We start from the raw sequence: 20,807 nt of genomic DNA, 5'->3' as shown, positions 1-20,807 counted from the left end.
AGTGAATTCTTCTTGAGAATAAACAATTCCTCCCTATTGTGTAATTTAAACCTTCCCTCCTTCAGGTTAAGGTCATTCCCCCTTGTCCTATCACTACTTTCCCTTGTGAAAAGTCCCTCTCCAGCCTTCTTTAATCTCCATTTAGGTGCTGGAGTCTCCCTGGAGCCTTCTTTTTCCAGGCTGAACAATCCCAGCTCTCTCAGCCCATCTTCAGAGGAGAGATGCTCCAGCCCTCTGATCAGCTTAGTGGCCCACTGTCACAGACATATTTTCAGGATTTTTTCTCCTGAGAAGCTGAGAAGCCTCAGAGAAAAAGAAAAACAATAATCTGCTGCTGTGGAATGCAAGAGGTGCATCTTTGATTGGTCCATGTGAATTGTTTCTACTTGATGACCAATCACAGGTCCAGCTGTGTCAGTCTCTGTGCCAGACTCTGGTCAGTCACAAGATTTTATTATCATTCCATTCCCTTCCTTGCTAGCCTTCTGATGAAATCCTTTCTTCTAATCTTTAATATAGTTTTAGTATATAATTTTCTTTTATTATAATATATATCATAAAACAATACAAATCAGCCTTCTGAAGCATGGAGTCAAGATCTCTTCCCTTGTCCTGGGACCCCTGCAAACACCACCACAGCCCTCCTGAGGACTTACCCCCACAGATCAGTGTCTTTCTTGAGCTGGGGGCTCCAGAGCTGGCTGCAGCACTCCAGGTGGGGTCTCATGAGGGCAGAGTAGAGAGGGAGCATCACCTCCTTCACTCTGCTGGGCATGCCTCTTTTGCTGCAGCCCAGGGTGTGGTTGACCTTCTGTTCTGCAAGGCCATATTGCCAGCTCATGTTGGACTTCTTGTCCACCAGCACCTCTAGGGTCTTCTCCCCACTGCTGTTCTCCATGCATTCTCCTCCCAGCTTGTGTCCATATCACTGACAGATGTTAAACAGCACCAGCCCAATATCAGCCCCTGAAGAGCACCACTGGTCTCCACCTGGACATTGAGTCATTGGCCAGTTTGAGTGCAGCCATCCATCTAATTCTTTATGCACAGAATGGTCCATCTGTGAACTCCATGTCTCTCCTGATTAGAGACAAGGACATTGTCAAGGACAGTGTCAAATGCCTTGCACAAGCCCAGGTAGATGATAGCAGTTGCTTTTTCCTCACCACTTATTTACACCACTGCTGTAACCCCCTTGTAGAAGGCCACCAAATTTGTCAGGCATGATTTGCCATGGTGAAATCATGTTGTCTGCCACTAATTACTGTCACTGTGGTATTTTATGAAAAATCCCTTTGCCAGGATTTTTCTCCTGAGAAGCCCCAGAAAAGAATGAAAACAATAATTATCTGATTGCTTGGAATGTGGTCTGGAGGTTGCTTACCAACAGGTGCATCTTTGGTCTCATGTGAATTGTTTTTAATTAATGACCAATCCCAGTCGAGCTGTGTCAGACTCTGTGGTCGGTCATGGGTTTTTATGATCATTCCTTTCTAGCTTTCTGATGTATCCTCTCTTTCTTTAGTATAGTTTTAGAATAATAGCATATCATATCATATCATACCATATCCAGCCTTCTGAGAACATGGAGTCAAATTCTCATCTCTCATGTCATCCTGGGGACCCTAACAACAACACAACAAATTACCAGGTGGATCTGCTCCATGATCTTGACAGGTACCAAGGCAAGAGTTACTGGCCTGTGTTTCCCTGGGTCTTCCATATTTCTTTTCAAATCAGTGGTGAAATGTGTCACAGCAGTAAATTCTTACCACCAAATGGCAAGTGTAGTGTAAGTATATATTTTAGGATATATAAATATTATAATGTTTTCCAAAAAGTGCTCTTTCACTAGTTGGTAAAGGTGGTGTTGTGAGTGAGCAAATACTGTGTGTAAGCTCTGTGTGTAAATTTGAGTCCTCGATGCTCAGTGAGGTACTGAAGGTGCCAATTGCTGATTGCTGTGATCTGTTCCCTTCCCTAGGACTAGGGAAATGCACATAACTGCAGAACTTGAGTGACTCTTTCAGAGAGAACAGTATATTAGCATGGGATTCACCTAATCTACGGGATATGTCAGCAGTGATGACTGTAATAGATATCTAGGCTGTCTTTATCATCAGAGGTACTCCTAGGACGTGACTATTTAGTATGAATGCCAAAATCAAATGTAGGAATCAATTTCTAGAAATTACTCTTTGTAGTGACTCAAAATTACATTAGTTTGCTCTTAAACAAATGGGATTTGATGTGCAATTTTGGATTTCTGAATTGCAGTTGATCTTCAGAATCTGTCTTAGGCTCTTACATGACTTCCTGGATTTCAGCAGTACTTACTTGCACACTACTTTATTTCCATTGCAGAAATTCACCTTTCATGGACCTTAAACAAACATGGTGGCCTACTTTCTATCATATTTAAAAATTCATTAGATATTCCAGTAGAAATCTACCCTTGGTTTTGAACAGATATATTTCAAAATAATTAACATTTTGCTTTTATGTCCCTTTCTTTCCTGTTAGATACGTATTAGAAGGACATTCAGGCATATTTGCAATATAACAAAGAAAGAAAAATACAGACATTCAAAAGTTACTTTAAAGTATTATATGGATATTTATTTTAATTAGATATCTGCTTCATCTTCATTTTAAAGAGCATATTTATCCATTTTACATTGAAGTATCAATAATTCCAAAAGTTTTATTTCTGTGCATGCACTCTCTCATTGATGCTAATGCAGGTTATGTCACAAAGAGAATATGAAATAAAGCAAGGATACCACCTTGAGGCATGATGCCTTTATTTAGTCACTGGAAAAGGACAGAGACTGCCATAAATGTGAGACTGAGAATTTGTTGTAGGCATTAGGAAACACATTCTCAAGTCCTAAGTATATCTCTACTTGTGCAGCATAAAAAAAATCATCCATCCAGGTGAGCTTGGGAAGTCACTCTGGAAGATGAGGAATATATTTTTTGGAATGTATCTCATGTTAAACTACTAAAGCTGCAACTACCAGGAAGAAAAACTAGTTGATTGTGAACAGAAGGACATGTAAAATGGGAATGGGCCAATAATAGAAGTTTTCTAACCAGATATAATAAGAAAGTGTTTCAAGTTTTGTTTCTCTGCTTTAACACTATATCACCATATTCTTTAAGGGAGTGGTTTCTGATCCAGAAGTCTTGAAAATATTGAGAGAATGTGAAAAACTTGAGTCAACATGGAAAATAAATGAATGTCATGGCAGAAATTCATGGTAGCTAAACTTTTAACAGCTGAGAGAGACAAAATTCTCAGTGTTTATGAACAGGTCGTTTTATTTCTATTTGTGTGATTCATTGAAATAACAAGGTAATGTGCAAAAAAAAATATTTATATATTTTTGTCTTCATATTAAAGAAAAAAAGAAAGAATGCTAAGTATTTGTTTAAAAAAATATTTTTTTAAAAGTTATGGAAATTCTGTGATTTGAATCTGTCACTTCAATACAAGTTTGTAAGTGCTGTCTTGGGTTAAAAAAGCTTTCCTGAATCAAAGAATCTGTGCACAAATGATTTCTTCATCTTCGATATTACACAGTTCTGGGATGCTCTAGCCAGCCACAGGACCCAGTAATATATTGATTATCTATTCCTGTTTCTGTTATTCTACTGATTTCAAAAACAGGCACAGGAGGAGATTTCCCAGCTTTGTCAGGAAGTTACAAAATCCCCCAGGACTCCTAAAAGCATCACTCCTGTGACATCTCAAGCTGTATTAAGACACATGGAGCCAGAAAGGAATACAGCCCTGTCAGATTGCCAAAGGATGCCTACAGAACATGATAGCCTCAGGGAGCAGTTACAGGTTTGAGTCTGTCCCATCCCACCTCAGCCCCACCCCACAGGTTTTTTAAACATGAAAACTACCTAGCAGTGTAATTAAAGTTGCTCAGGATTTCTCTTCTGGTTCTGAAAATTAATTGTTTTACAAGTCTGTGGTGAGTTGAGACTTGTTTTATAAGGGATTTTGTTGCTGCTGTTATTTGATAAAGATTTCCCAAGAAACTCCTTTTAATGAAAGGGCTCATTTGGAACAGAGAATTGAAGAGCTTTAAACTACTATTCACAATGTAAGGGAAAAGAATTATTTATGGAATTGTAAATATAATACAGGTGATGTTATTGGTTAATCCTGCAGCACCAGCCAGACTGCTGTCAGGAAACAGGCTGAGAGCAGTGGATGTTATTTACCAAGACTCTTTTCCCTCTACTGTGCTCTGGAAAGGCACCACCTGGAGAGCTGTTTCCAGCTCTGGGGTCTCCAATATAATGGTGACAAGGTGATCAGAGTGGGCTGGAGCACCTCTCCTACAAAGACAGGCTGAGAGAGTTGGGGTTGTGCAGCCTGGAGAAGGGAAGACTTCAGGGACATCTTTTGGCACCTTCCTGTACCTAAAGGGGACCAGCAAGAGAGCTGGGGAGGGGTTTTCACAAGAACATGTAGTGACAGGGCTAGGGGGATGATTTTAAACTGGAAGACAACAGGTTTAGATTAGATACGTTAGAAATTTTTGGCTGTGAGGGTGGTGAGGAGCAGGTTGCCCAGAGAAGTTGTGGATGCCCCATCCCTGGGGGTGTTCAAGACCAGTCTGGATGGAGCACTCAGCAACCTGATGGGATGGAAGGTGTCCCTGCCCATTGCAGGGGGTGCGGAACAAGATGGTCTTTAAAGTCCTTTCCAACTAAAACCATTCTGTGATTCTGTGATTTTAAGACTGTACCAAGCTTTGTCAGATTTACCCACAGTGGTCTTATATCCAGGTGAGGATTGGCTTGTTTCGCCTGGAGTAGAAGGGGCTTAAGAGGGACATAAGTCCTACCTGCCAGTAGGTATGACATCAAGAAGTCATAAACAGGCTTTTTACTGCAGTGCTTGGTGGAAAGATGAGCAACAATGGGCATCCACTGAAGCCAGGAGGGTTCAGGCTGAATACAAGGAAATACTTGCTTCTCATGAGGGCAGTTGAGCAGTCCCCAGCCTTGGAGATTTTCAACAGTGGACTGGACACAGTGCTGAGCAGCCTGACCTCAGAGCTGGCTCTGCTTTGAGCAGGGGTTCAGACTAGAGACCTGGAGTCTATTTAAATGTGAATTATCTTATGACTGTGCATTACTAAGACCTGATGCTTCAAAGCTAAATGTAATTGCACTCTTCTGGCAAGTATTTAATAGGGGTTAAGTTACTTGTGTGTGCAATTGTTAGCTAACAAATGGCACTAAAAGAGAAAATGGAAACATTAATATAATGAATATAAATCCTAAATTTACTTACAGTCTTGGTAGAACTTGATTTTTAAATAAATTAACATTGATTTCTGCAGTATATCTTTCTTCTAGATCTTATGGTTATAAATTCTGGTTTATCTTCTTTTTCCACCTCAGCCTTCTAAAATCCTGCCAAGTTTATAAATATAATACCACAGTTTATAATATTAAATAGAGTGCATCTGATATGAAGAATACACTGTAGGCTGAAATAGCTCTGAGTAGTAAATTAACTTTAATCACACGCCTACATGTGACGTGTAGTGATATTGGGAGCCCTGTTTTAGGTACATCATCTTATTTCTCCAGTTCTTTTGGTACCCTTTGAGAGCAATACATCAACATGAAATTTATGGCACTAGTACTGAAGAAGCTACTGTATAGCAGAGGCTTACAGACTTGCTCTTTAGAGGCCTGACCTTTGATTGTAGTAACACAGAAATTAGTACTGAAAAAATTGGTAAAGGAAGAGAGCGATGAGGTGAGAATTTTTGTACTTTAAAATATGTGTTTCAAATAATTTAGAAAGGACAATCCTTTGAATTGAATCCAATAATGTTAAGTGTAAGCATTTTAATAAAAATATAGAGGTTTCTTTAGACTGAAGGTTTCAAACCGGCTTTGTTGGAGTCTGTGAAGGAGGCTTTGGATCTGTTCTTTGTTTTAGCTACAGACCTGAAGGCCTCGTGGTGGTAACTGGTGCTTTACATGGTGGTTACATGGTGCTTCATGCAAGTGTTTTACAGTGATTTCTCTACCTGGTTATTGACATAAGCATGTAACTTTATAGAGACCTAAAGCCATTATTGGTCATGTTGTGTCCCAAACCATGATTTCTCCCTTCATACACTCATAATGTTTCCTTTCATGTTAATTTGCACTGAAAACTTTTAATGTTGATCAATGGCAAACATTTTTGCCCTTGAGCATTGTTACCAACCAAAAATGTATATGAATAAATGAAATACTTCCAGAGATCTAAAAGATGGGAAATCAATTTACCTTCAAAGGATGTGAAAGTCACATTTCAGGTGTTTGCCAACTATTTTCAGTAAACTGATTGTTGAGTAAATGAGATACTTGGACATTTCTTCTTCAGCAAAAGATTTGTGCTAAAACCAGTAAAAATTGAAATAAATTCTATAAATCAGGTCTTTTTATTTTTGCCAGCTGTTAGTGTTTGATTATATTTGTAGTTAGATAGTGAACAGTTAGAACAGATGCCTGAAGTGGCACTGATGAAAGACACCATTGATTCTCTGGGAACCGAGATGAAAAGATTGACAAGAAAAGTACTGGATTCTGAAACTGAGTGAGTTGACAGGAAGCTGAATATGCTTCTCTTAGGTAAGTAAAAGAATGTAATTGCATTAATTTGACTAGTAACACCAGCCTGTGTCTTGCCACAGTAGGCCCCTGACCGGTAATAATTTGCATTGACTCCATGATTCTCAGCAGGCTGATCAATTTCTTTATTATTCTATTTATGTTAAAAACCCATTGCTTTTATAGACAGTTACAATACACCTGGACCTAATTGGTCCTCCAATCTAAACACCATCACCATTGGCTTATTAAGAAACCACCTTTGATAAAGAAATCTCCATAACACATTCCACGTGTTCACAACAGGTGCAGCAAGTGAAGGTAAAAATTGTTTCTCATTCTTTTCACAGCCTTTCCCAGAAAGGCTTGGGAAACTTGTGTGCTGCTTTCTGTAGCCAGAGAGCTGCTGCCACACCTATGTTCACTGGTTTCTGTAACTTTTATAAGGGAAAGAAATTTATGAAAGCTGCTTATGAGCCATTATTCATTTTGGAATGAAATTGTTTTCTTCATTGCTTATTTATATGTAAATGTTCTTGTCTTATTGATATCATGATATGGTGGAAACCATCTTCAGTGAAAAAGTAAGATTAATTTAATTTAGAGTTAGGAGCTTTCTGTTAGAAACTATGAGAATTGATGGGTTTTGGTAAATATCATATGAATAATTTTGTTTTAATTTTTAAATTAAAAAAAAATAAAAATAGGTAAACATGCATAAACTAGCAAATGTCGTGTTGTTAGTTTTAAAGAGCCATTTCTTTCTCTTGCAGCCTTTTCATGAGAGGAAGTAAAACTGAATCTTTGTGTAGGGCTTATTGTCTGCTGCTCAACTGGAGCTCCCAGTCACGTTCAGAAGCATAATGGGCCTAGACTCGATCAAACTCTTTAGGGAATAAAAAATATGTCAGTGAGTGCTGCTTTATAATAAATTGTCAGATTTCTGAACACTGTTGAATTGTTGAAAACTAGGTGCTGCTACTGAAAGATCTTTTTCTTTACATCCCCAAACCAAACTGATGATTCTTTTCAGTTTGTTGAACAGTGCAAGAATCATGACTATTACTACCTTTGAACAGATCACTTGGTTATAACTTGAAACAGGTCAGGCATTCAAATGGATGTCTCAGGGATGGTTTTTATTTTAATTATTTTTGTGACTTTCTTATAATCACCTGTTGCAAAGAATTCTTCTTACTTTTCTGTAATCCTTTAGACAATTATTCACTTACACAATTTAATACACTGAGATTAAACTTAACATTAATAAAATATTCCAAACAGTCTGAAATAGACAGAAAAATCTCATTTTTTTCCTATCTTTTGCAATTTTAGTGACCTTTCTAAAAGAAAAAAAAATAGTACATCAGTGTCTGAATTCTCCTGTTTAATGCTTCTGCTTTTCCAGTTTATTGAATGAAAAGACAGAACTTAGTGTTTAAGAGATTCAGTGAAGACTTGTGAAGAAAAAAATTGAAATGCAACTTAGCCAAGAGAAAATGATGCATTTAGATTAAAAAACTGGTGAGTGACAGATCCAATTTTTATAATAAAATTCAATAGGCTAATTTTCATATTCTACAGTCATTATTTTATGGGTTGAAAGAAAAGGCATTGAATGCAAATAAATAAATATACACTGAAAGTTTTAACATTTTGAATGCAAAACTCTTGTTTTCTTTCATTATTGAAAGCTTTTTGTGTTTTAAAATTGTGTGACAGAGCTCTGGCAAGTGTAAGTTTCAGTGACAACGTGTATTTATGTTTCTTCAAGAGTTACTTTTGGATAGAAGATACTTGAAATAGTGGTTTATAATACAGCCTTACATTATCTACTGTGTTATTTATCTCTGTGCAGTTCCTGGTGAAAGTAGTTAAAATATTTCTAGTGTCATCTCATGCACACACAATACTCCTGCACTGATGTGTTTTCCAGGCAGCAAGAAATGTATCTTAATACCTGTAGGAGTTCATCACTTCTCTAGGTGATGTGAGTTTTCTTCTTTTTCTTCGGCTTCTTGCCTTCATTTGGGTTTTTTGGTACTTGATCTGTGCACTTGCTCTACTGCTCACTTGACTTTCTCTTCCTCTAGAAATGCTACTCAGTTTTAGAGGAGCAAATTACCTGTACCTGATGTCAGGTGTGTAGAACTTCTAAGTCATTAAGGGTCACTTTTAAGTGAAGAAAAGTCCTCCAGGAGATCCCACCCCAGTTTTTAAAGCGATTAATTTTACCTCTGTCCCTTCATTATAGAGGTAGTATAGCTAATGGATTTAGATCAAGTGTTTAATTCTTAGGTGAGACCAAAGTTTAGGTGAGACCACTTGCATTCTAAATAACTTTTCTCCCAAACATACTAATTTTTTGTCTTAAGTGCCCTCCTGGAAAAGGTGAGGTTGGTAGTGGGTTTGACTGCCAAAGGTTCATCAGGGAATCGCAACTTCACCTTCTCTTGGAATCACACTTAATAAGGATGCTGTCAGCTGGTACAAAATGCAGCTTCCTGTGCTCCCAGCTGCTCCTGAAAGGTTCATGGTTTTCTTTGCAATACTTGGATACTTGTTGAAGCAGTGGGAAACAAAAAAATCTTGGTATCATAGGATGAAGTACTTTTTAGTAGAATTGTCTCTGGAATATGTATTGATTCCTCCAGGCCCTTCCTTAATTGAAGTGATACTCCAAATATTTAAAGTATTATTCTTTGCTGGGGTTTACTGGAAAGTTTCCAGAACACCTTTCTCGGTAACTCACAGCATTTTTGCAACAGGAATGGGAGTTTCTCCATAGGGCCTTCCCTACACTACCACACCTTCCCCCAGTTCTTACAGCTGAATTCTCCTAGCAATTTTGCACAGAAGAAATTTCTGAACTCTGCAGTTGAAGACAGCTTTTCTGCAGCTCTTTTCCCTTCTTCTGTTCACTTTCTCAAGCAATAGTTCTCAGAAGTTCTGTGTCTGTTCTCCCAATACTTGTGGCTTTATTTCTCCTGATTGGGAGATAACCACTTGATTAATTACTGTGTCAGCAATTACATAATAAATAAATTACTTAATTTTTATCTGTCTTCTACTTTTAAAAATATAGGCTTTTAAAAAACTGTAATGTAAAAAGAAATTGAATTGATTGAGCTCTACTTGTTAAATGGGACAGACTGTCTTTTAATGACAATCTAGATGCTAAATAAACCATCTGATTTTTTTTATTTTCAACAGTTACATTCCTTTACAGACATTTTTCTTCTTTATAAGAAGATTTAGCGTTATTTATAATTAAAAAATATTTTTCACAAATGAAAAATTTGGTTTATAAAAATACACATAATTTACATTTCATATAGCCTTTAAACACCAGTTAATAAAGCCATAGACCTTAGATACACACTAATTATTATTTTTTAAGGTACAAGCAGTATACCTAATACTTATGGAAAAAACTTTTCTTCATAGGTACTATATAAAAAACTAGCAAAGTACCAAACTGAGCTTGATAATATGAAGTTGAAAGCCCAGAGTTCAAACAGAGATATTTTCAGGATGAAGCATGTGCTGAAGCCTAAAATGAGTATACAAATTAAAACTGTTTTTACCAAAAAATTAAATTTTTAGATATCTCTATAGAAGAATTAGCTTCCAAACCAAAACTCATTTGCATTCCCTTAATTTGGTTTTAGTAGTTTGGACACATTTTCATGATTGCTTTTGCAGTGCAAAATTGATGTAGAATATTTCATTGTGGTTTTATACATATATATATATATATATATATATATATATATATATATATATAAAGCACACACATGTGTGTGTGTATTGAGCTTAAAAAATCAGACAGGAAATAATAGATAAACTTGGAACTCTTTATTTTAATCCTATAAAATAATAAAAATATTACTGCAGTATATTGCTGTACCTTGTATGTCTAATGTTAACCTAACCATTCTTAACAGATGTCTATTGATCATTAAAATGTGCTCATCTTGGACAAAACTCTAGTTTATGAGGAGTCTCTCAATATTTTCACCAAATGGCAGAATTTTCAGTGGAAAGAGTATATCCGATACCATATCTGTAGGTCTATAAATATCCCTATTTTTTAGAGCTTACTGTAAATTATTAAATAAATAAGCTTTATGTGTTTGGAGAGAGAACTGTGAGCTCTTATCACAAAGCCTGTGATCAAGGAGAAAGTTGGGAAGCAAAATGCCATGAAGCAGAAACAGGCTTTTCCTGTTAGACTGGCAGTGATCAGTGCAGTCTGAGAGCCACAGTTGGAAAGGGAAAATAGAGTCCCTTGAAACACAGATGGAGCAAGTGAGTTGAAATCATTCTTTCCATAGTTCACCTTTGAAATGGTCTGGTAATATTTAAAAATTATGTTTAATGCCACTTCTATTTCAGGGAGGTTTTCCACCATGAATGTATGCATTTTACTTTATATAATTATATGATTAGAATTCCACTAGTCACATTTGGGAAAAAAAATTATAAAAAAAATTCAAGGAAAATAAAAAAATTAAATGCTCTTGTGGTTTGGAATCACTGAAGGCATAAAGTCATACACAACTCCACTCAGCATACCTGAATCATATGGAGTACTTTGTCATCTGTCACGTTCCTGTCCCTGCTCTTTTTGCTTTGAGCTCCTTAGCCTTCTTTCCACTGCTTTAGATGTCCCAAAGAGCCTCTTCCCACTTGAAGATCTGAAGAATTTTAAGAAAAACTCATAGCTTGGCTTTGGAAATACATTGTGAGCATATAAACATGGTTTGGGGGCTCTCCAGTTTTTGTTGCAGATCATCTGTGCTTACTGAACATCACATGAGCTGCTGAGGGCTATCGGTGATAATTTTTGTCCAGCATCCTGGAGGAATGATGAAGAGGACTCAATCTTATCAGCAGGCTAATTAATTAATTTATTATACTATCTTATTCTGTATTATATTACATTCCATCTAAACTGAATCTGCCAAGCACTCAACTGCACTCTACTGCACAGCATCTTGTGACTGTCAGCTGACAGTCCCAACACACACAGATTCAATTGGTCAGTGAATCAAAACACTCACCAGAATCCAATCATCAATTCCCTTCAGGTAAGCAATCTTCCACAATGTATTCCACTTGTGAACAACACAGGAGCAGTAAATGAGATAGGAATTGTTTTGATCATTCTTTTCTCTGCTTCTCTTAGGTTCAGAGAATGTGAATCCCACAGAAGGCTACTCAAGAATATTAGATACTCTAGAGGAACCAAACTGTTGCTGTGCATAAAGTGGATGAGAACACAGCAAGAGCAAAACAGCACAGGAGGGTGGTGTGGCAGATTTTAGAATTCCTTGAAGATATAATAAAACTGGTACATGGTTCTAGTTTGTCCAACAAGCCTGACACCAGCAGACATTTTATCATTCTAATCCCTCCCACATGCCTGCTATTAAGTGTAGAAATAAATAGGCCTCTTCATGAGCACTATGTCAACCTACTGGGTCAATTCCAAATGTCATATTCCAGTTCATACAGTTACATGCAAGGCAAGTATCTACAGAAGTTTTTATTCAAAAATCTTAATGTGCTCAGCAGTGCTCTGTGTTCCTTGTGCTTTTTTTTATGTGATGAGACAGAGCTAGAATTAATGTGATGTGCTCCCATAAAATAATCTCTTTGGATGTCATTTCTAGTAAATCCTTCAAGCAAATCACAGCACCTTACCTCTCACTTTGCTCTGTTAACCTCCCACACACATTCTGCCAGCCACTGAAACTTAAGGAGTTGAAAGTGGCTGACCAGGAATGTCACTGGGCAAAGTACAGGCATTTTTCAAAAAGGAAAAGCCAAGGTTATGTTAATTTGAAATGTACAAAATTCTTAATGCTTTTAGTCAGACCTGCTGCTGCTGCCTTGTGCACTTCACTTTAATGTGACTCTCTCATCTCTTAGTCATGCCTGAATTTACAGGTGACAGCAGTATAAATATGACTGACAGAATCTCAGCATCCACAGATCATCTACACACAAAGCCAGATTTTATTGCTAAAATGAGAGGGTCTCATCTGAAAATAAAATGCAGTCCATAGCAGAATTTTCAACCTTATTAACTCTGCAAAAGGAGTAGAATTCTAAGAATAGTTTAAAATGCCAGAAGATAATTTTGATGTCAGAAGCAAGAACTCTTCTAATTTTTGTATACAGGAGGTATTTAAAGAAATAACTTTAAAGTTTACTCTAGAATAAATTACTGCAGCCTCTTAAAATTTGCCACAATTACATGGAGATATTTTGTAGGATTTTGGAAGCTGTTTTAATTAATTTTTTTAGTAGAGTTTTATATTGCATTGTTTTATCATTTTAACAACAGAAGCAGCATACAATTCTCCTATTTTTGCCTTAAGCAACTCTTTTGTGAAAATGGGCAGAGGGCCTCAAAATATACATTAGGAGAGTGTCTCTGTACTTGAAAATGCCACATCTACACCAGAACTTTGCATTAAAGTAGATGCAATCAAAGAATGATTAAATTCGGATTTAATTTCCACAGCAGAGAAGGTAGAAAGGGTATGTGAAATATATTAGAAAAATAAGTTTATGTTAATATTACACTTAAACGAATCCAAATATACTTTAGGATTATGAATGATCACTTTTGCAATTTTTTCAATGTTTAATTTGGCATTTCTCAGGGGCTTACTCCTCAAAGGGTATGAGTTGAACACTTTTTGATAGGGACACTGCTTCCCTGCTTTGCAGAGTTTTACTATGAACACTCAAAAGTCAGGGCTAAAAATTACTGTTGTTTTCAAGAAAGATATCTTGGATTTTACATCTAGTTACTAGGGAAGCAGAATAGCTGAAGCTGTTTGTTAGCAATGAAACTAGGTGTGGAGTTTGAAATGATTGACTAATTTAGGCAGTACCAATATCTTTTAATATTTTCTTAATTTCCCTTGAAAATCAATTTTTGCTGACCTTGATTTTTACAGAAACTACAAAATTATTATGTGATACATTTTTTAAAATTCAGTTTGGATAAACTTTGAAAAGTTGTTCATACACACTCAGATTATTCAAGTATTTTCAGTATGATGCTATTGCTGACCTGTCCATCCTCTGCTCCAGCTGAGATAATTTCTTGTTCTTTATAGACTTCCAGCAGTCTCTTTAAACCTTTTGCCTTTTGGAAGCAGAGTGGGTAAAGCTGCTGTTTGCAGTTGGTTATGCATTCCAGCCAAATGTGTCTGATGTTTTTTGTATCCTTGTGAAATCCTCTATGATTCTCTTGATATGAAAGAGATCCAGCATAAGACATTTATCTGAAACTTTATGAGATCTAATATGGCTAAGCCTCCCTGAATCCTTCTGTGAAGGGGATTGCTGGGACTGTGGAGAACAGCAGCAGTTTCAGGAAAGAAAACTGCAGAAATGCAGTTGGAGAGTTGGAGAAAAGTCAGAAGTTGGGAAATTTTCAGTAATTTTTCTGTATCTTCAACCAGTAGTCTTTCATTAGCCATGTATAACCTTCAGATAAGGCTCTTGCTTTACACAGTATTCCAGCAGAAAATCTACATTATTAGATTTCAACATATTTATATTCAGAAGTGGAAACTAAACCTGATTCTGAATAATGTTGTTCTCTCAATGTTTCTAATACTGTTTATTTTCCTGTATCTTCTTCTGTCTACATTTTTCAGTGTTCTTATTTTCTGAAATGCAAATGTAGAATATCAAAACTGTTTCTCTGCAAAGGAAGTAGATTTTTGAGTGACATAGAAAATGGGATCTTTCAGAATGAAGAAACCTTTCAGTTTAGTTTGGTAAAAAAAAAATACTTTTGTTTTGATAAGTGACAAATGCTTTTTTCTTGCCTTTATCTTTCTTATTTCTTTTTTTCCTCCCTTCTGTTGGCCTATGATCTTAGTTCTTCCTCCTTTGAACACACAAATGATTATCTTCTGAAATTTCTGAGAAATGTGCTGCAGAGGTGGAGAGTTTGTTAAGATGTCCCAGTTCATAGATTTCCCATGGCCTTTGGCTGAGCATTATTGTGCTTAATGTAAACTAGGCTTGAGTAAAATACAGATAAAAGTGTTGCAGCACCCCAGACTCAGTTAGTCAGACTATAATGCATACACGAAAAGATGAAGAGAAAATACCATCCAGTTTACTTATACTAAGATTGAAACAGGCACTTTTCTTTGTCTCTATAGCTGACCCAATACTGATTTTCCTGATTCTCAGCCTCTGGAATTATTTTTTAATATGTGTTTGTAGCTATGTCTCAGGTATGTCCATTGTTCCCTCTACAGTAAAATATACTAGGTTTTTTGGGTATTCTTTTTTAGGTTCCTCAAAGATATATAGATATTTAATCTCTTTGATTTGATTTTATTCATTTTCCCTTTTCTCCCAGTTTATTCTTGATGCTCCTGTAAGTAAAATAAGTGTAATCTCACACTGCTGGTGATGCTGGTACCAGTTTGTAGTATCACATGTTATTTCCTGTGTGCAAACAGTTAATCAATAGCTTCTTGCCTCAACAAAATGTGAAACTTCCTTCCTCTTCATTAATGATTCTGTCTACAGAATCCATTGATCTGTCTATTTTATAGTGTTTTCTCATTTGTATCAAGTATATTTATATTAAGGTATGTACATTGGATTATTTTATAAATCTCACAGAAGATTTTGACTGGGAAAATATAAAATATAAAACTAACCACCCATCTTGCAGTGAAAATGAATTTTGTCATTGATCCCAGAGTTCCTCGTTTAATTATTATCTTTTTTTTAAAGATTACCCCACTAGAATGCCAGTAAGCTTGATAGACATACTGCTGAAACTTTAAAATCTTTGTTTTTCTGCAGAGCAAGTGTGAATCAAACCATTCTGAAACAGAACTGCTGAGAAAACAACTGGGAAATGAAAAAGCATCTATGAAAAACCTGGAATCTTCTCTTGTGTCCAATTGTGAGAAGGAATTTCAGTCACAGAGAGCAAACCAAGGGAAAGTCTCTGAAATTCAGGTTCACAAGGAACAGCTTGCTTTAGTAGAAAATAATCTATGAGTAAATGACCAGGAGAGTATTGCAGTTTTTCTCATAACTTCCAAGCGTATTTAAACAGAGGTAGTTTTATGTCTAGCTGCATTTTCAAATGGCCAATGTGCCTTGACTATATTAATAGCAGAAGATACCAAGAACCTCCTTTGGATTTCCTCAGTTAAACCCTAATAAACTCTTCTTCATAGTTTTATATTTTGCTCCAAAAAAATGTTCCTAATCTCATTTGCATAGTATAGCTGCCCTTTTGATTTTGAATAATTGCATGTGGCTACATGCTTGGAGAATTACAGATGCTATCTAATTAATGTGTATGGGCTTCAGAGTGCTGTGCAGAATCAAGATTTTACTCACCTCAGAAACAGAGCAGCTCAGTTAGAGTCAGAGCTGGATATCACCAAAACACAGCTGGGGACTGAGCACTCTGATAGGCAAGTATATGTTTTTGTATTGTGCTTCCTGCAGCTAATTGGGGTGAAATGCAGTATAGTACTCAGACTTAGGCTAATTAGTCAGATAAACAACAAAGTTTTGGTTTACACTGCTCTACATCTCCTATGTGTTCAGAGACTATTCATGTCACTAAAATTAGTCTGTTAAGCTGTTACACATGCTGTCTAAATTAGTTATGTAGGTTGCATGTGTAGCCAACAGAATGAGACAGTGAGATTACCCTCTGGAATAGCCTGGTTTAGGATGAGGCAGGTCACTTTCCATTTCTCTTCACTCATATATACTGATGCCTGCCTTGATTTATAGTGAAAATCCAGGTGAATAGTCATTTATACAGGTGCTCTATATCCTACTAGTTCTCTGCACCTCTGGAATGATTTTTGCCTGTACCAACCCCATTTTCCCAGGTACTACTTGAATATGGGTGATTCCCAAATGACAGTATGACAATTATATATATATATATATATATCAGTATGACAATTATATATATATATATATTTTAATTTTGCAAGAAGAGAGTTTAACAACATGTAGGAACTATTTCACAAGACTTGGCCACAGCAGCATAGTCCCTGTCCTGCTTCATGCATTAATTTATCCGTGTAGTCTTGGTGTCTTACCAAGATAAGATAGTCTTCTTATCTTTGAAAAAACAATACTTCTCTATTTCATGGATGTATTGAGGATAAAATATTACAGTTTGGGGTATTATTTTGGATATGTAAAACAGCGAGCTAAAAGAAGAAGAGTGATGTGATTATAGCACAGGTCTGAGAATGGGGTATCTCATTTAACTAGTAAATTGTTGATATTCTGTTCTCTCATAAGCAAGGATGAAGGGTCTGAAGAAGACATCTCTGGGAAGATCATCTTCTTCATGGGAAGAAATTAAGCAGCTTCTCAGAGCCAAAGTATGTTTTGGCCACTGGCAAGTGAAAACCAGAAAATTTGCCATATAAGAAAAATACTATCATTAATATTATCATGTTAGTAGATAATGGAAGCAACAGCTGTGAGTAGTGAATGGTTTGTTGTTAGTTTGAAGAGGGAATGATCTATCCTTTTTATAACAGTGGCTGGACTAGTCCTACTTATTCACTGCCTTGGTGCAGAATGAAATAATGCCTGAAATTAGGAGGTGGAAGTGCCAACATTGTCAGACCTTGAATAGGCACCAAAACAATGATACCAGGAAGCTTCATCCATCAGTCTGGCTTTTTCTTTACCAGGCAGGAAAAGCACCTGCCCATCCCTCCCATCTCTCTGACTGCAGAAGCAGTTTGGACTCCTGTGGAAACAGCAGGATTTAATTATTGTCCTGCCCTGGCTGTGGTGACCAAGCACAGGGACTGTTGGGCTTGCTGTGCTAGAGCAAGTGCTTTTGTTGTCCCTAGATCCAGCTCCCTGAGCCAGTCTGAATGTGATCATTCCCCAGCAGGGTTTAGTGACCTGTTTCAGTGGTCCACTCTACAGGTAGGTCTGTGGTAATGGCTGAGCCACACTGAAACCCAGGGGTTGTTGTAGTCACCCTATCTGTGTATTCACCCAATCCAACACAGACTAGATTTTCTTTAGTGTAAACATCTGACAGACTGAAACCAGGATCCCAGAAAAGCATGTACCTTCAAAACTTTCCAATGGATTATCCAATCCCACATACTTCCTTCCCATACAGCCAGATGCAGGAGTTATGGATTGAACTAATATCCAGGCCCCATCTCTTGCACTCAAAATGACTGGACTTCCATCTTGCAACTTTCCCTTTGGGGATTCCAGCATCTCTTAAATATCCATCAGTTTCATGGTGCTTCAGCAGACTCTACTCCACTGGCCTTGCCAACTCAAACAGCACAGGAATACTGCAAGCAGCACTGTTCTTACTTTTGAATAACCTTAAAATTAAGCTCTTCCTCCCAGGAGATGTTTACACTTTTTCATTTTAAACCTGCAGTTACCATGGATATCTTCTGTCTTTCAGTGAAAAATGAGACAATAGATGCATAGAAATAAATCTCAGTAAGAGAGATACAAAGAGACTCGCTAATCTGTCTTTCGGAGAAATATTTGATGAAAACTACATTGCCTTTTAAAATGTTTAGAAGCTGACAGCATGCATAAAAAAATATTGCCAGTGGAGGGGGAAGAAGTCTCAGTTCATGACTTGCTTTTGAGATGATTATGTACTTCCAAGTTTAATTCGTTCACTGAGATTATTTCCTTTGGCACTTGACTAATCTTTGCTATCAAAGGCTTCTCTAAGTATTAAAAATGGCTCCCAATAATAAGAGACAAGTTTCCTCGGGTCAGTGAGCTGGTTCTGGTGCCCTTAGGAAGAAAACACAGCTGTGCAGGACAATTATTTTTTAGCTACTGCCAATCCTTGATAAAAGTACAGGGAGTCTTCATTCCTCTGATAGAATTGTGTCTGCTCCTCCTTCATCTGAGTACAGTGTAGCTCTTAAATATGTTGAAAGAAACATTGTGTCATTTGGAACAGTTTCATTTACTTTTAACTACCATAACAGTTTCTTCTATTTTGATACTTACAAAGAGGAAACAATCCATGCAGTTGCCTCGCTGTTACTAACAATTATGGTGTTTTTTCTATTTGCGTTACTCCCTTTCCAGGGTGATAAAATTCCATTCTAAGAAGTAAACTCCGGGCTAAATAGCAAATGAAGACTAATCTTCTACAAGCTAGATTAGGAATTAAATTCCTATCTTGCTTAATGTTCCCTTTTCCCCCTGGTTTTGTGGGGGATTTTGGTGTTCTGTTTTCGTTTGATTTGGGCTTTTTTATCCTGGTTGGCCTTATGTGACTTTTGCACATGCCTAGGGTACACTGAGTTTAAAGACTAAAAATGAAGTAAGTGAGCCAGGTTTAAAATTTTCATACTGTTTTAAGCTAAGTTTTTCTTAATTAAATCTAGGTAGCTTTTGCATGGCAATGAACTCATTTTTTCTGTTTGGTTGTTTTCCATTTTTGAGAATTCAAGATATATAATGAATATGTAATAAATAACATAATTCATAACTTTTTTCCTCATCCAAGTCCTTGTTATACTTTTATTTTTTGCTACATGGGAGGAACTAAAGTTGTTTCAGACTTACAGAATCCTGGAATTCTAGAATGGTTTGAGTTGGAAGGGACATTAAAGACTATCTAGTTCTAGCTTTCCACTAAACCAGGTTGCTCAATTCCCTTGAGCACTACTTAGTTACTTGTTTATGCTAAATGGTTTGGGATTGTTTTCATTTTAAAAAAATGCAATAATAACTGAAACATTAGCTGTCTGTGCTACATTTTAAAAGCTTAAATTGAAAGAATTTATCAGGTTTGTGTAGTCTAGTGATACAGGGATGAATGAAATAGCCTGTTAGAAAAGGCTGTCCTAAAATAGAGCAGAGATCTGAACCTGGAAATGTCTGCTTTGTATAAGTGATTTACATTTGATCTACATATTTGCTTTAATGTCCACAGAACTAAAGTTCTTGATTAATTTTATGTCAAGAACTTAAGAATGTCAATGAAGAATGAGATGGAGTAGTAGAAATGTATGAAGTATCTATGAATGATGATTTCCCTCTCGGCTAAGTCTAGAAAGAGTTAGAAAATTCATTGAGACCATAACAAAATAAAAACAAATGTAGAATATTGACTGAGAGTAAAAGCAAGAATATTAATGCAAATATCTGGTTGTAATAATCATCAGAATTATAGAATTAAGACTTTAAAAATAGATATTTGGGGAATCGATGAAATATGATTTAGGTGTAAGTTCCTGTTAGGTAGAGTACTACCATTCCAGGAGGGTCTTCCTGGAGAGGACATCTCATTTTCCAGCCACTTTAAGATAAGTCACCAGGGATTGAAAAAGGTACTGTAGAAACAACTGCTAGAAACTGGAGAGGCTTCTTCCACAGCTAATGTGTGACTCTGCATCATACAAGAAGTATAATGAGATAGTGGTGTTGGAATCACAATTAATGCCCTTCCTTCTTTCCAGCTGCTATTTCAGCAGACACTCTGTGATGGGAGATGAGGCAGGCAGTCACCTTTTCGTTCTATGGAGGATGTGATATCAGAAGTAAGTTGGACAGTAACTTTTTCTTATTATTCCATCTTTCTCTTTGTATTTGTTGTACCAGAGTCCTTGCTCCAGTAAAGTGCAAAGGATGTGCCCTGCAGTTTGTGTTGCAGACCTGGTGGGAAAGACCTTTTCTGCTTGATTTTCTTAGGTGATAGGAGTCCAAAGCTTGCCTTACACATCAAATGTGCTATGACATTTTTATACAATAAAATCTAGTCTGTCAAATGATCTGGATGGACTGTTAAAGAGTCTTGGAAGTTTCCTCAAAGTGCTTTCAGAATCCACACCTGAATCCTTTTTGCTATCTTCATAAAATAATTGATTACGTCTCTGGTTTATTTTTGCAATGCATGTTGGTCACAATAATGGCTTAAGCATAAACTTGCATATATATTCCTTTATATTCCTTAGAGTTTTTTTGTGATAAGCTGAATGTTCAACTTTAACATACATGTCTGAGTAATAATTAAGGACAGCATAACCCATATGAATGCTTCTAATACTGAAATAAAGCAACTGTGTAGCTTTTTGGGAACAGGTGGCTTTTAAAATCCTCTAAAAATAGAG

At 36.6% G+C, this 20,807-nt stretch overlaps 1 protein-coding gene across 1 annotated transcript; it reads left to right on the top strand.

Moving 5' to 3' along the window:
- The first annotated feature begins 1,071 nt into the window (after nucleotides 1-1,071).
- Nucleotides 1,072-16,524, top strand: TSGA10 (testis specific 10). The gene is given in 11 exon segments (XM_063150343.1): nucleotides 1,072-1,137; nucleotides 2,779-2,937; nucleotides 3,166-3,262; nucleotides 3,265-3,317; nucleotides 3,674-3,853; nucleotides 4,041-4,118; nucleotides 6,510-6,624; nucleotides 6,627-6,660; nucleotides 8,048-8,147; nucleotides 15,499-15,699; nucleotides 16,018-16,524. Coding segments are annotated over 11 exon segments (1,359 nt in total). The 3' UTR covers nucleotides 16,294-16,524.
- Nucleotides 16,525-20,807: the final 4,283 nt, after the last annotated feature.

The sequence above is a fragment of the Melospiza melodia genome, chromosome 2 (assembly GCF_035770615.1).
Source record: "Melospiza melodia melodia isolate bMelMel2 chromosome 2, bMelMel2.pri, whole genome shotgun sequence".
Lineage (NCBI taxonomy): Eukaryota > Metazoa > Chordata > Aves > Passeriformes > Passerellidae > Melospiza > Melospiza melodia.
Note: the sequence above shows the minus strand (reverse complement) of the source record. Positions and strands in the feature narration are given on the sequence as shown.